Genomic DNA, 12,806 nt, shown 5'->3' with positions numbered 1-12,806 from the left:
GGTCAGGCTGACAGGCCTGTAGTTCCCCGGGTCCTCCTTCCGGCCCTTCTTGTAGATGGGCGTCACATTGGCAAGCCTCCAGTCATCAGGGACCTCCCCTGTTAACCAGGACTGTTGATAGATGATGGAAAGTGGCTTGGCAAGCTCCTCTGCCAGCTCCCTCAGTACTCTTGGGTGGATCCCATCCGGCCCCATAGACTTGTGAGCGTCCAGGTGGCATAGCAGGTCATTAACTGCTTCCTCCTGGACTATGAGGGCTCCATTCTGGTCCCTATCCCTATCCTCTTGCTCAAGGGCCTGAGTACCCTGGGGATGACCGGTCTGGCTGTTGAACACAGAGGCAAAGAAGGCATTAAGTACTTCAGCCTTTTCCTTGTCCTCGGTGACAATGTTCCCCCCCACATCCAGCAAAGAATGGAGATCACATCTCCCTCTTCCTACCTGGGATTGATGTGGATGGTTTTATTATGCAGGCTCCCGAGGTCCTTGCTCACCCTTACATGAGCTTGTTAATACTACTAATTAATACTGTTGGCATATTATGGGTTTTGTTGAATCTGTTCTTGTCCTGGTGTGAGAGAAGACAACTTCTGGGTGAGGAGATTCTGAAATGTGCCTTGAGGTGGCCTGTCCCTGGGTGGCAGGGTGTGTGGAAGGATTTGGGCAGATTCCTAGGGCAGTTATCACCTCCCATAGCCTGGGACTTTACACCTGAACGGGCACGTGACCCTGGCAAACTGACGCACCACCTGATAGAAGGGTGCCTTGCCTGCCCCATTGAAAACCAGCAGCTTCCAGCAATATACTGGGATATGGATATACAGGGCCTGGTCTGTGCCTATCATAGAATCATAGAATCGTTTAGGTTGGAAAAGACCTTTAAGATCATCCAGTCCAACCATTAACCTAACACTACCAAGTCCACCACTAAACCAATTAAGGGGAGAGTAAGAATTAATTTCATGTTTCCTGGCTTGGTAGCTGGATTATTTTTTAATGAAAGTAAAACTAGAATAGAATCACTAAGGTTGGAAAGGACCTGCAAGATCATCAGTCCAACCATCAACCCAAGACCACCATGCCCACTAAACCATGTCCCCAAGTGCCACGTCTACTCAGCTTTTTTAACACCTCCAGGGATGGTGACTCCACCACGTCTCTGGGAAGCCTGTTCCAATGCTTGACCACTCTTTCAGTAAAGAAATTTTTCCTAATATCCAATCTAAACCTCCCCTGACGCAGCTTGAAGACATTTCCTCTCATTCTTTCGCTTGTTACTTGGGAGAAGAGACCAACACCCACCTCGCTACACCCTCCTTTCAGGCCGTTGTAGAGAGCGATAAGGTCTCCCCTCAGCCTTCTCTTCTCCAGACTAAACAACCCCAGTTCCTTCAGCTGCTCCCCATCAGCCCTGTGCTCCAGACCCTTCACCAGCTTCATTGCCCTTCTCTGGACACGCTCCAGCACCTCAATGTCTTTCTTGACATTGTGAGGGGCCCAAAACTGGAAACAGTATTCAAGGTGCGGCCTCAGCAATGCCGAGTACAGGAAGACAATCACCTCCCTGCTCCTGCTGGCCACACTACTGCTGATACAAGCCAGGATGCTGTTGGCCTTCTTGGCCACTTGGGCACACTGCTGGCTCATGTTCAGCCGGCTGCCGACCAGCACCCCCAGGTCCTTTTCAGCCAGGCAGCTTTCCAGCCGCTCTTCCCCAAGCCTGTAGTGCTGCATGGGGTTGTTGTGACCCAAGTGCAGGACCCGGCACTTGGCCTTGCTGAATCTCATATACTTGACCTTGGCCCATTGATCCAGCCTGTCCAGATCCCTCAGATCCCTCCCTATTGAGCCACAGTTCAGTACTCTCAGAGTACTGTGTTTGAGGCAGGGACCCAAAATGCATCTGAGGATACCATGGTTAAGATAGGGATCCAAACACCAACAATTACAGGAATTGCCCCAGTAGTGAAAAAGAAAGCGTGGACAAGGAGAACAATGGGTCCATATCATTGATTAGTAAGGGAGGAGGAAGAAGAGGAAGCGTTTGCTCAAGAAGCCGGTCCTTCAACACAGAAACTGGAGGAAGGAATGAGAGAATTCAAACAGGAAGCAGAAACTACTCAGTCCCTGACCTCATTAGAACTTCAAGACATACGAAGACTACAGCCACCAGCCAGGTGAGCGCATTGCTGCCTAGCTGCTCTGATGCTGGGATAATGGGCCTGACAGTCAGCAATTGGAAGGTAAGGAAGCCCAACAGCTGGGATCCCTTGCTAGAAACTGGGGAATTGAGAAAGGAATGGGAAAAAAGGCAGCAATTTGCAGTCTCTGGAGACAGCTTCTCTCAAGGGTGAGGGCAAGATAACCATTCAAGGAAGATCTTGTGAACTCCCCAGGAAAGTGGACTATGGCAGGTGAAGGCATCCAATACCTGAGAGAATTGGTGGTGCTGGAAGTCATCTACAGTGATCTAGACAGTGATGAGGTCTTCAAAGGTCCAGAGGATGTCCTGTGCACACAGGCCACGGGGAGGAAGGTGCCCCAGCATCATATTCTAACAGCTTGGCAGCGATGTATTGCCTGGATATGGATACACCAACTGTGGAGAGTGTGTCTTCTTGGCTCCAAAATTTTGAAGAAAATCTCTGTACCTCCTCATCCCTACGGGCCAGCACCTTAAATGTCAGGGGCGCCCCAAGAAACCAGTCCTCTTGTACCTCAGTCAGAGAGAAAGGGAACCCCAGGCGCACGCCATGTGGCACGCTCTGGTTCTTTCTGCATGACCAGGGGCAGGACATGAGGAAGTGGGATGGTGAACCCCCCTTTAAGCTGGAAGCCCATGTACGTGAACTGAGAGGGAAGAGAGCTGTTAAGAAGGGGCCACCCGAGAAGGCTTTCAGTTTAGCTGCTGTAGAGACACAAGAAGGCAGTCAGCAATCTCCTAGACACAGAAGGACTAAAATCACCTCCCTTGATCCTGGTGAGGGGACTTCTGGTTTGGCACTACAAGGGTCAGACAGTGAACACTTTGATGATGAACAGAAGGTCCCTGCCTTCGGCCAGGAGGAGGAAAGGGATGACCATGGAGCAGAAGCCACTTGGCTGGTTAACACCAGAGGATCTGCTAACTGTCCTGGTCCTGCCCAAACAAAACCCCCACATACTGTGGGAGGAGATAAGGTCCCCATAGTGCACATGGGGAAGCAGCTGGGGAAGGCAATGTGGATTGCTCGTCCCATGGGAAAAGGCAAACCCATTTGTGGGATTGTCTTCGTTCAAGGACCTGGGTGTACATGGTGGGTAATGTAGAAGGATGGGGAGACCTGGTGTGTGCCTCAAGGAGATTTAACCTTGGTGTAAAAATAATCTGTGATGTGAGTTGTGTGTTGTAGGAAGTAATGTAGCAGGAATGACCTGAACCAACAAAGAGGAACCAGATGAGTGCAATGATGACTCAAACCAAGCCAGCATTGGTGACCAACAATCGAACATACTGCTTCTCCTGTCCTGAACACCCATCTTGACAGATGGGGACCAAGTCATAGCCTGTTTGTGAACATCTGGAGGAGTGGAGGAAGCCCATGGAATGGGAGAGTAATATCTATCTGTTAAAGGACAGGGGACAGTAGTTAATGAGAGTGTATCAATCTGTATGTTGGGTATAAAGATAGTTTAAGTATGTAGTTTAAATTGTAAGTTTTGGTAAGAAGTTATTTCAGTAATGAGAATTAAATACAATGGAATGGTTAGAAGATATATATACATATGTATTAATTATGTGGGACCTGAGCATGACTCAAATGCTATGGAATAAGGGGTGGAGGCTGTATTGGGTCTGGCTGAGATGGAGTTAATCTTCCCCACAGCAGCCCTCACAGTGCCGTGCTCTGTATTGGTAGCTGGAAAGGGGTTGATAACGCACCAGCGTTTTGGCTCCTGCTGAGCAGCGCTCACACAGCACCAAGGTTGTCTCGCCAACATTTCCCCTCCCCTCATGAGTAGGCTGGGGGTGGGCAAGGTCTTGGGAGGGGGCACAGCCAGGACAGCTGACCCCAACTGACCAAAGGGCTATTCCACACCGTGTGATGTCTGCTCAGCAGGAGACACTAAGGGAAAGGAGGAGGAAGGGGGGTATTTGTTATTTACGCTTGTCATCTGGGGCAACTGCTATGTGTACTGAAGCTCTGCTTCCCGGGAAGTGGCTGCACATCACCTGCTGATGGGAAGTAGAGAATAAAATCTTTGTTTTCCTTTGCTTCCATGCACAGCCTTTGCTTTTATTAAACTGCCTTTATCATGACCCACGAGGGCATTTTTCCATCTTATTTTCTCCCCCTGCCCCACCCTGCTGAGGAGGGGAGTGATAGAGCTGCTTGGTGAGCACCAACTTTAAGGTAATAACCCAGGGAAAAGCACTCGAGCGTATGCACACCTGAGTCTCTGCATCCTCACCACCAGCTGTAGGATGTTAGCGGTGTCACGGGATGTACCACACTATGAAGGAGCAGCTACAGCCCACAGCTGTCCCCTTTGACAAGGGAAAAGTTTTGGGATGATATTACTGGGAGTCTGTCCTGTCTGAAGAGTGTAGGCATAAGGAAAGCTCAGATTGCAGCAGAGGCTGCGAATCATGCTTGGAAGAAAAAATGGATATAGCCCAAAACAGGGGGTTGCATTGGCATGTTTTCTTCTGCCCTGTCCACCGTGCAGGCAACAGAGCCTGGAAATCGGGAGCCCTAATTATCACAGAGGTGCAGCCAAAGCTCTGGGGAACCTGAGAGCAGGAATGACAAAGCAGCAGATGGAAGACAACGAGTCAGCTGTTGTGGGAGCTGTCGAAGGGCCGGTGAGGGCTGCGAAAGCTCCTTCCCGGGCTGGGTAGCAGGGATGTGCAGGCTTGGAAACATCCAAAACTGCCACATAATGGCGTGTAGTGTAACCAAGCATTGATGCTGCTAGATTTACGCATGTGGGGAGAAGGGGTTGGAGTGTTCCTGAGAGGTGTGTGGGGAAGATGCTGACCTAAAGACTGGACCTTATGCAACGTACAGGGAGCTGCTCCAGCGGAGAGAAAGAGAAGCGGTAACTTGGATCCTTGGCGTGCTGCCGAGCCTCCTCCCGGGAGCGGAGCTGTTTCCCTTCACCCGCTGCTCTCCCCAAAACCAAAAATATTGGGTGATGGCCCGGCGTGGAGGAGGGCTGTGCTGGGGGACGTCCCTGCGGAGTGGGGAGCCGGCAGCTGGAGGGGGAGCGTGCTGCCGGGTGGTACCTCTGCCACGGGCCAGTGGTCTTGGGGAAGAGCCGTGTGAGCATCCGAGGGGTATTTCAGAAAATGCAAGTGTGGGGTGGCAGGTCTGAATTTTTGGCCTTTTCTGTGAGCGAGAGTGGAGCCGCACTGGGCTGAGGTCAGTAGGGACCTCTGCAAAGTCAGCATTTTGCTCCAGGCTGGTTCTGCACCCACACTGCGGCTGCTGATCGCCTTCGTGGGCAGCAACTGCCGCCGAAGTGCTTCAGCAACCAAAACACCTTAGCTCTGCCCCTCTGCCTGCTCCCTGCCCGCCCCAGGGCTCTGCCCCTCTGCCTGCTCCCTGCCCGCCCCAGGGCTCTGCCCCTCTGCCTGCTTCAGCCTGGGGCTCTGAGCTCCTGCCCGCTCCCTGCCCCCTGCCACCCGCTCCCTGCACCCCTGCCCGCTCCCTGCCTGCTTCCTGCCCCCCTGCCCGCTCTCTGCCTGCTCTGCCCACTCCCTGCCCGCTCTGCCCACTCCCTTCCCGCTCCCTGCCCGTCCTGCCTGTTCTTTGCCTGCTCTGCCCGCTCCCTGCCCGCTCTGCCCACTCCTTGCCCATTCTCTGCCGGCTCCCTCCACTCCCTGCCCGCTCTGCCTGTTCCCTGCCCACTCCCTGCCCGCTCTGCCCGCTCCCTCCGCTCCCTGCCCGCCCTAGGCTTTCAGCCTGGGGAAGAGAAGGCTGCGGGGAGACCTTATTGCGACCTTCCAGTACTTAAAGGGGGCCTACAGGAAAGATGGGGAGAATCTTTTTAATAAGGCCTGTTGTGACAGGACAAGGAATAACGGAGTTAAACTAAAGAAGAATAGATTTAGACTAGACATTAGAAAGAAATTTTTTACGCTGAGGGCAGTGAGGCACTGGCACAGGTTGCCCAGAGAGGCGGTGGAGGCCCCATCCCTGGCAACATCCCAGGCCAGGTTGGACGGGGCTCTGAGCACCCTGCTCTGGTTGAAGCTGTCCCTGCTCACTGCAGGGGTTGGGCTGGGTGGGCTCTGAAGGTCCCTTCCCACCCAAACCCTTCTTTGGTTCTGTGTTTCCCTGCCCGCTCCCTCCGCTCCCTGCCCGCTCTGCCCGCCCCGGGGCCCTCCCCATCGCCCCGCCCCTTCCCAAGCTCCGCCCCCCGCCCCGTTCCCATCCCCATTGGCTTTCCTCGGGCAAGCCCCCGCCCCTTTCGGCCCCGCCCCCTACTCCGGCCCCGCCCATCTCCCTTAAATTCCCCGCCAGGCCGCGGAACGGCTGTCGTGGGGTCGTGGGGGCGCGCCGGGCCCCTTGAGGCAGCGCCGTTTCCGGTAAGGGCGGGGCGTTCCGCCCTCCAAGGGGGCGGGCGCGGGCGGGGATTGGCCCTGGAGGATCACGTGAGGGCGCAACATCCGGGGAAGGGGCCCCTCAGCTTCCGGCCGGTACCGCTGGGCCGTGCGCCTCCTGGGAGCGGCGGGGCCCGGGGCTCCTGGGGCGGCCGCTGCCCCGCTCCGCCCGGGGTCCCCTCCCCTCCCCTCCCCTCCCCGCCTCGTCCGCCCCGCCGGGCCCCCGCGCTGCCCGGGAGCGTTTTGTCAAGCACCGAGGGTCTCCCCGAGCCGCCCCTGGGACCCCTCGGTCAGGCGCCGGGAGTCCCGCGGGGGCCCTGGGAGGGCTTCGGCCTTCTCGGGGCGGGGGCTGTGGTACCCCCCGCGCCTCCCTTCCTTCTCCCTCTCCCTGGGATCGGGCTGGCTTCCTCCAGGAGACGGAACCACCCCTTGGGTTATGCCCCCGCCCGCCTGCGGTGCCATCGTGCAGGGCCGCCCGCCCCTCGTAGCCCATCCCGAGCTTGTCCCAGCTTCCCCATCCCGCCCCCGTTGGTGTTGCTGAGGCTGCCGCTTGTCTCCCCAGCAAATTTTTGTGACAGAGGCATTCCCGGGCCCGTTCCCTTTGCTAGCGAGCATGGAGTTTGCGGAGCTGATCAAGACGCCTCGAGCGGACAACGTCGTCCTGCACCGCCCTTTCTACCTGGCTGTGGAGGGGACTCTGTGTTTGACTGGCCACCATCTCATTTTTTCTTCACGGCGTCAAGATAACGCTGAGGAGCTGTGGCTACTGCACTCCAACATCGATTCTATTGAAAAAAGGTATGCCTCCTGATGTCCCTGCCTACCCATACCTAATTGTTTGTGTCTCATTTTGGGTTGAAAAGTGGTTGTCGAGACTGGCTCGCACCTGAGCTGTCTCAAATCCAGGTCTGGAGAGGAGAAGGGACAGTCAGTGAGAGCACAGGGCAGAATATGGGCATGGGCAGGTTGATTCTCATTCTGTTTGGATATTGATATTTGACTGTTGCATCTTAAGATTAATTTTTTGTCATATGTAGAGTTGGAATTTTTACATTTAAACACCTTTGTCAGCAGTACTCTGTGTTGATTGTTCAGTGGATTTCATCAGTAGCTCTTGAAACACTTTATGAAGGATGCTTCTCTACCACTGTTCAACGGAGGTGGAAGCTGAGGCACTGATGATGCAATTTGCCTTGGGTCACCCAGCAAAACTGATGGCAGAAGCAGACTCCAGACTTGCTCAGCCTCGGATCAGTCTCCTGGTGCTCGACGCTGTCATCCCCGTACTCCTTCAACTACTTATGGAATTCAGTAACGATTTAAGAGCGTACTCCTTGTGGGAACAATGTGGTAAAGCTGAGTTGTAGCTGCAGCACTTCATTTTATTCTTGTGCATCCCCTTTTGTTGCAAGGACTTCAGGGATTCATCTTCTTACCACCAGGCCTGTCTGCCCCATCACGCTTCCCTCGCTGAGCGGCAGTCCCATCTCACCTGGTCATTGTCTTCTGCTTCCTCACCTTTGTCCTTTTTTTAGTTTGCTCATCATATTTTTTTTTTTTTGTTAATTACAAAGTCAATCCCCTGTTTCCCTAACCTTTTAAGGTAATCTGGAAGAACAGATTTCCTTCCTGCCAGCAAGACTGGAAAAAATCAAGCAGCAGCAATTAAAAATACCAGGTTGCCCCAAAATCTGAGAATGGGTGAAGTACTGGATGCTGATTAAGTTTGTTCCTGTGTTCCTGATTTGTCTGAGCATTTCTGAGAAATGCTGCGTCTTGGCCTGAGGGTGGAGAGGAATGGAGTGGTGGAAACCTCAGGAAATCTGTTCCTATCTAGTACTGCTCAGTCATCAGGGTGGTTTGGCCTCATCCTCCTTACTGCTTGTACTAAACCAACCATAGCTCTGTTTTGAACATTACTGTGGAGGAGCTTTTCTTCTTTTATTTTTTATGAGCTCAGTTGCAATTACATTGTAAGATAATACCAAGTGAGCAAGGAACGCTTTAAGTTTTGGCGAGGTAGTAGTGCATCGCTAGCTCTGTATATGATTTCTAACGGAGGTAGCTACATCTGCAGATACTTGCAGCCCTTAGTGCCAGCCCTAGTTTCTAGAAGGTCTCTGGAGTAGACATCTCCCTCCCTGAGAGTAGCTTTGTGTGAACGTAACTGCAATGAAACTTTGCCATATAAAAGGATAAGAGTATATTCTCAGTGCTGGAAAGAATGGAATAATAAAACTGTTTAATAGAGTTTGTAGGAAGGTCCAGTTTGGCAGTACTTCAGGTTATTAGTGCGCAACAGTTGTGATACTGTGCCAGGTTCATAAAATCTCTTCTCCCTCTTTCATGATACAAGTGTCTTTTGTACAAAACAGTGTTTTCCCCAATTATCAGGTGGTCGTCAAACTGCTGCTTAATTTTTTGTAGCTTTTTAAGCAACTTAAATATGACCTGTAGGGTTTGTTTGGAAGTGGAACACTCTCTAGTCATCTCCTGTGGTCTTTTTGTTTGAAGAAACGTGGAGAGGAGACACAGCCCTGGTGATGCGTTGCTGCTGCACTGTGTTACTACGTTGGGGATCTGTGAAATAGCGCTGCAGCGAGGGCAAACGAGGCACAGACTGGATCTGCTGGAGCTGCAGAACTTTTCTGTCAAAATACCTGTAGTTCCTCCTTCAGCACTACCCAAATTATAATTGGTTCTGCGTGTTAACCTTTGTCTGTACAGGCGAAATAGATAATGACCTTTCAGCTGTAATAATAATAAAAAAATAAATTACAGGCAGCTTTTGTACCACGGATGAAGCAACCCAAAGCTTAGCAATGGGTCTCCTCTTGGAGCGTGTGCAGCTCTGTCCTTGTGCGTGCGTGGTCTAACCGAGAGTCATGCCACGAGGGACTGGAACTTGGTCCTTCAGGTCTTGCCTCCTGCTTCTTGCATCGCCCTTGGCTGCTGCAAGCGCTCCTGTGGTGTTTGAGGCAGCTCCATTGCTTTCCCTTAGTTCGCTGCTTTGTGAACTAAAATCTACATCGTTCCTGTGAACACGAGTGGCTAGTTAACATAAGGAAAACACTCGGTTTCTGTTCAGGCCTCATCCTTCTTTCAGGTACGTAAGGAAGGCTGGAGAGGGCGTCTGTGAGCTCTGCTTGTTTTGTAACGTAGAGCTTTTTCTGGGTTGCCTTGCATTGTAACGAGCGGTGATAAGACCTTAACTTCTCCAAGGTCTGCAGAGCGAATAGCTCGGTGGCACTGCAGGTATCAGAAACCAAACTTTCTTGTTAAAGACAAGGGAGTGTAATGTTGTGAATGTGAAATGTTGTTTGAAAAATTAAATTTAACTCAAATGTTTTTAGCGATCCTCAAAGTTTCAATGAAACTTGAAGCTTCCAGCTGAAGCTTCCAGTACTATCAGAAAATACCTGAACACACCTTTTCTTTCATCTTTTAAAGGAAGGCTGGGGGGAAAACCTCTTTATCTCGCAATACTTATACTTCCACTCACTGCCATGTCACAAGGATGGAATTACAAAAAAAAAAAAAAAGCGGACCACAACTTGAAAGTACCAAATAAAGAGGTGGTTTTGTTTATTTTTTTTTTGAAAGATGATATTGCAGACAAATTACTACTAATGGAATTTTGTCTTGTAGGCATATGTTGTGGGAAGAGATATAACACATCTTCATACCTTAGAGGATCCTGTTCTTAAGAGACTCTTTCTTCGTGTCTTGCTGTAGGTTTGTGGGCTCACTGGGTACCATCATTATAAAATGCAAAGATCTGCGAATTATTCAGCTGGACATACCTGGAATGGAGGAGTGTTTGAACATTGCTAGCTCTATTGAGGTGAGAATTCATAATGATAGGTATGATTCATAATGATAGAACACCGATGTTCTCAGATCTTGATCTGACCTCAACCTTAACAGCTTTTTTCCAGTTAGGAAAGTTGTCACTGATGTTCTGGAAGACAAATGAGAATTGTGGGATATTTCCTTTTAATTGTTAAAATATTGTTGGCTGCTTGTAGGTGTCTTTTTCAAAAATAAACGCAAACAAACCACAATCCTACTTTTTTTGATCAAATGTCTTGCCATAACATTTGGGAAAATAAAGCTCGGCTTCATTATGCTGGAGCATGAGGAGGCAAAACCAAATCAGCCTGGCTGAGTTGCACGTGTCTCAAATAACATTAAGTGACTTATTGAGTTTAAGCTCATTAAGCTCATTAATCAGGTAAATGCCACATAGGATGTGTTCTGTTAGTTATACCTGTTTGGTGTGCATTTTTCTCATCCTTTGGTGTGCTGTTACGTAGTGTAGCCTGCAGAAATGATACTCTGTGTACAATTCAAGTGCAACTGGGGAGTTGTCTGTTATCATCTGCTTTTGTTTGTGCTACTAGGTTTTTTTTATGTACCTTGAACTACCCTGTGGGTAACTTAGTATTTCAAGCTTAATGGCTGTATATTGTTGGGTGGCTTAAGTTTGCATCACCAATATTAAAGCAAAACACTATTTGCTGTATGTTTTTTGGAATAAAATAGTCGTTTGAATGAATTAAGTAGCTGTTTATTTTTCTCACGTGTACAGGCACTTTCCACATTGGATTCTGTCACTCTCATGTATCCCTTCTTCTACCGGCCCATGTTTGAAATCGTTGAAGATGGCTGGCGCTCTTTTCTGCCTGACCAAGAATTTGAGCTCCTCAGTTCAGTGGTAAGTTGGATCTTAAGGATTTGCACAGGTACTCGGATACACTTGTGCAAGTAGTTTGTGAAGTATTTCACCCAGTAGTGTATGGACTGGAAATCCTGGTTGGTTTAAAAAAAAAAAAAATTTTCCATCCATGTCTGGGTGGGAAGTGAGTGTTATTCAAATATTCTCTCTGTAAACATCAGGCATTTCTGTTTCTGTGCTAAACGTTCCTAGTTAGCACTTGTGTTTTACCTTCTGCAAATGCAGTTTCGAGGCCTATTGAAAAGTTACCTGGGAGGATATGAAGGTAGGAAATGTTCTTGTCCTTTGGGGATGGCCCTCCATATTGTAAGAACAAATTTAAAATTGCTAAGGATTTCTTAGCTCTCTAGGATCTCTTAGCATCTAGGAAGATGACAGTAGATGAAGGTGCCCAATTTGAGACACTCTTCACTCTAGTCCGTGGTGGGGAAACATTGGGAGTGTTCAGACAGCAGGGAATTTCCAGTTGTATTCTTCCAGGTGCCGTGAGCACATGCTGATATTATTTTGGTACCTGTAGGGTAGGAATTGTTCTTGTGGCATTGCCTGTTGTATCTGTTATTCTAACTTCACTTTAGAATGCTGAATTTGATATACTGGGAAACTGGCTTGGTTGCAGGAGCCTACCTGTTTTAATAGTGCCTTGGGTTAGCATCTCTGTGTTCCAGGTCTTTGTTTCGCATTAAGTATGTGCACTTGCTGCATCATCTTAGGTCTCTGAGACCACATCCATTAGTACAGCATCAACAAACATTGATTTTTTTTCTTTTATCTGCAACCCAGCTTGTCTGCAGCATTTATCACTTCCTGTTTATGACTAATAACTGAGTAATACGATTAGCTTGACCAGATTCATATGATGTAATCACTTGAAAATTAAAGAAGTTTAGGGATCTTTCTATTTTTGTCTCATAATTGGAGTACTCTCGCATGTCCTGTCTTCATCTGCTGTCAAAAGACATAGAAACTGACCTGTAATAATAACTAGCACCACAGTTTTGGTTTTAATTTCAGCTGGGGAAGTCAGACATGTGATCAGAGTGCTCTCCTGTTTGGAGGCAAAGCAGCAGATGCTTTCCCAGCTCAGCAGAGGAAGCTTGCAGGCATTTCAATGAGAAGCAAAAAGTCAGAAGCTGAAGTGTTATCTGGCGAGATGGGAGGATGTGTGAGAGCAGGATTGAAGGCAGCAGAAGGAAATCCCTTGGAGCTCAATGAAAGATTGCAGGAGGTGGTGCTGCTTCTGTTCGCGTTTTGCTTTCTATGTGTAGCTGAAATCATTTTTAGATTTCAGGAATCAAATCACTTCTGTTGGTTGTATTTACCAGCACACAGGTGCTACCATGAATCCATTGATACGCTGCTTTTTTTTTTTTTTTTTTTTACTTTCAGAGGTTTAACAGTGCTCTGACAGCTTATTTGTGGGTCTCTTGGCTTTCTGAACATATGCTCCTTGGAAGGCTTACATTTAAAAACCTAATT

The 12,806-nt window shown here is 49.4% G+C and overlaps 1 protein-coding gene across 11 annotated transcripts in view; it reads left to right on the top strand.

The window, feature by feature from the left end:
• Positions 1-7,039: 7,039 nt before the first annotated feature.
• Positions 7,040-12,806, top strand: part of MTMR9 (myotubularin related protein 9) — a 39,920-nt gene continuing 34,153 nt past the window's right edge. For all 11 annotated transcript variants that reach the window (XR_012830917.1, XR_012830914.1, XR_012830913.1 and 8 more), the window contains exons 1-3: positions 7,040-7,387; positions 10,325-10,433; positions 11,181-11,306. Coding sequence is in view for 2 of the 11 variants with exons in the window: in XM_075706886.1 (XP_075563001.1) it covers positions 7,203-7,387; positions 10,325-10,433; positions 11,181-11,306 (420 nt within the window). In the remaining 9 variants the exon portion in view is untranslated. The remainder of the gene's footprint in view (positions 7,388-10,324; positions 10,434-11,180; positions 11,307-12,806) is intronic.

This window comes from Pelecanus crispus, chromosome 3, assembly GCF_030463565.1.
Source record: "Pelecanus crispus isolate bPelCri1 chromosome 3, bPelCri1.pri, whole genome shotgun sequence".
In the NCBI taxonomy this organism is placed as follows: domain Eukaryota; kingdom Metazoa; phylum Chordata; class Aves; order Pelecaniformes; family Pelecanidae; genus Pelecanus; species Pelecanus crispus.
The sequence above is the reverse complement of the archived record's forward strand: the minus strand, read 5'-3'. Positions and strand labels throughout refer to the sequence as shown.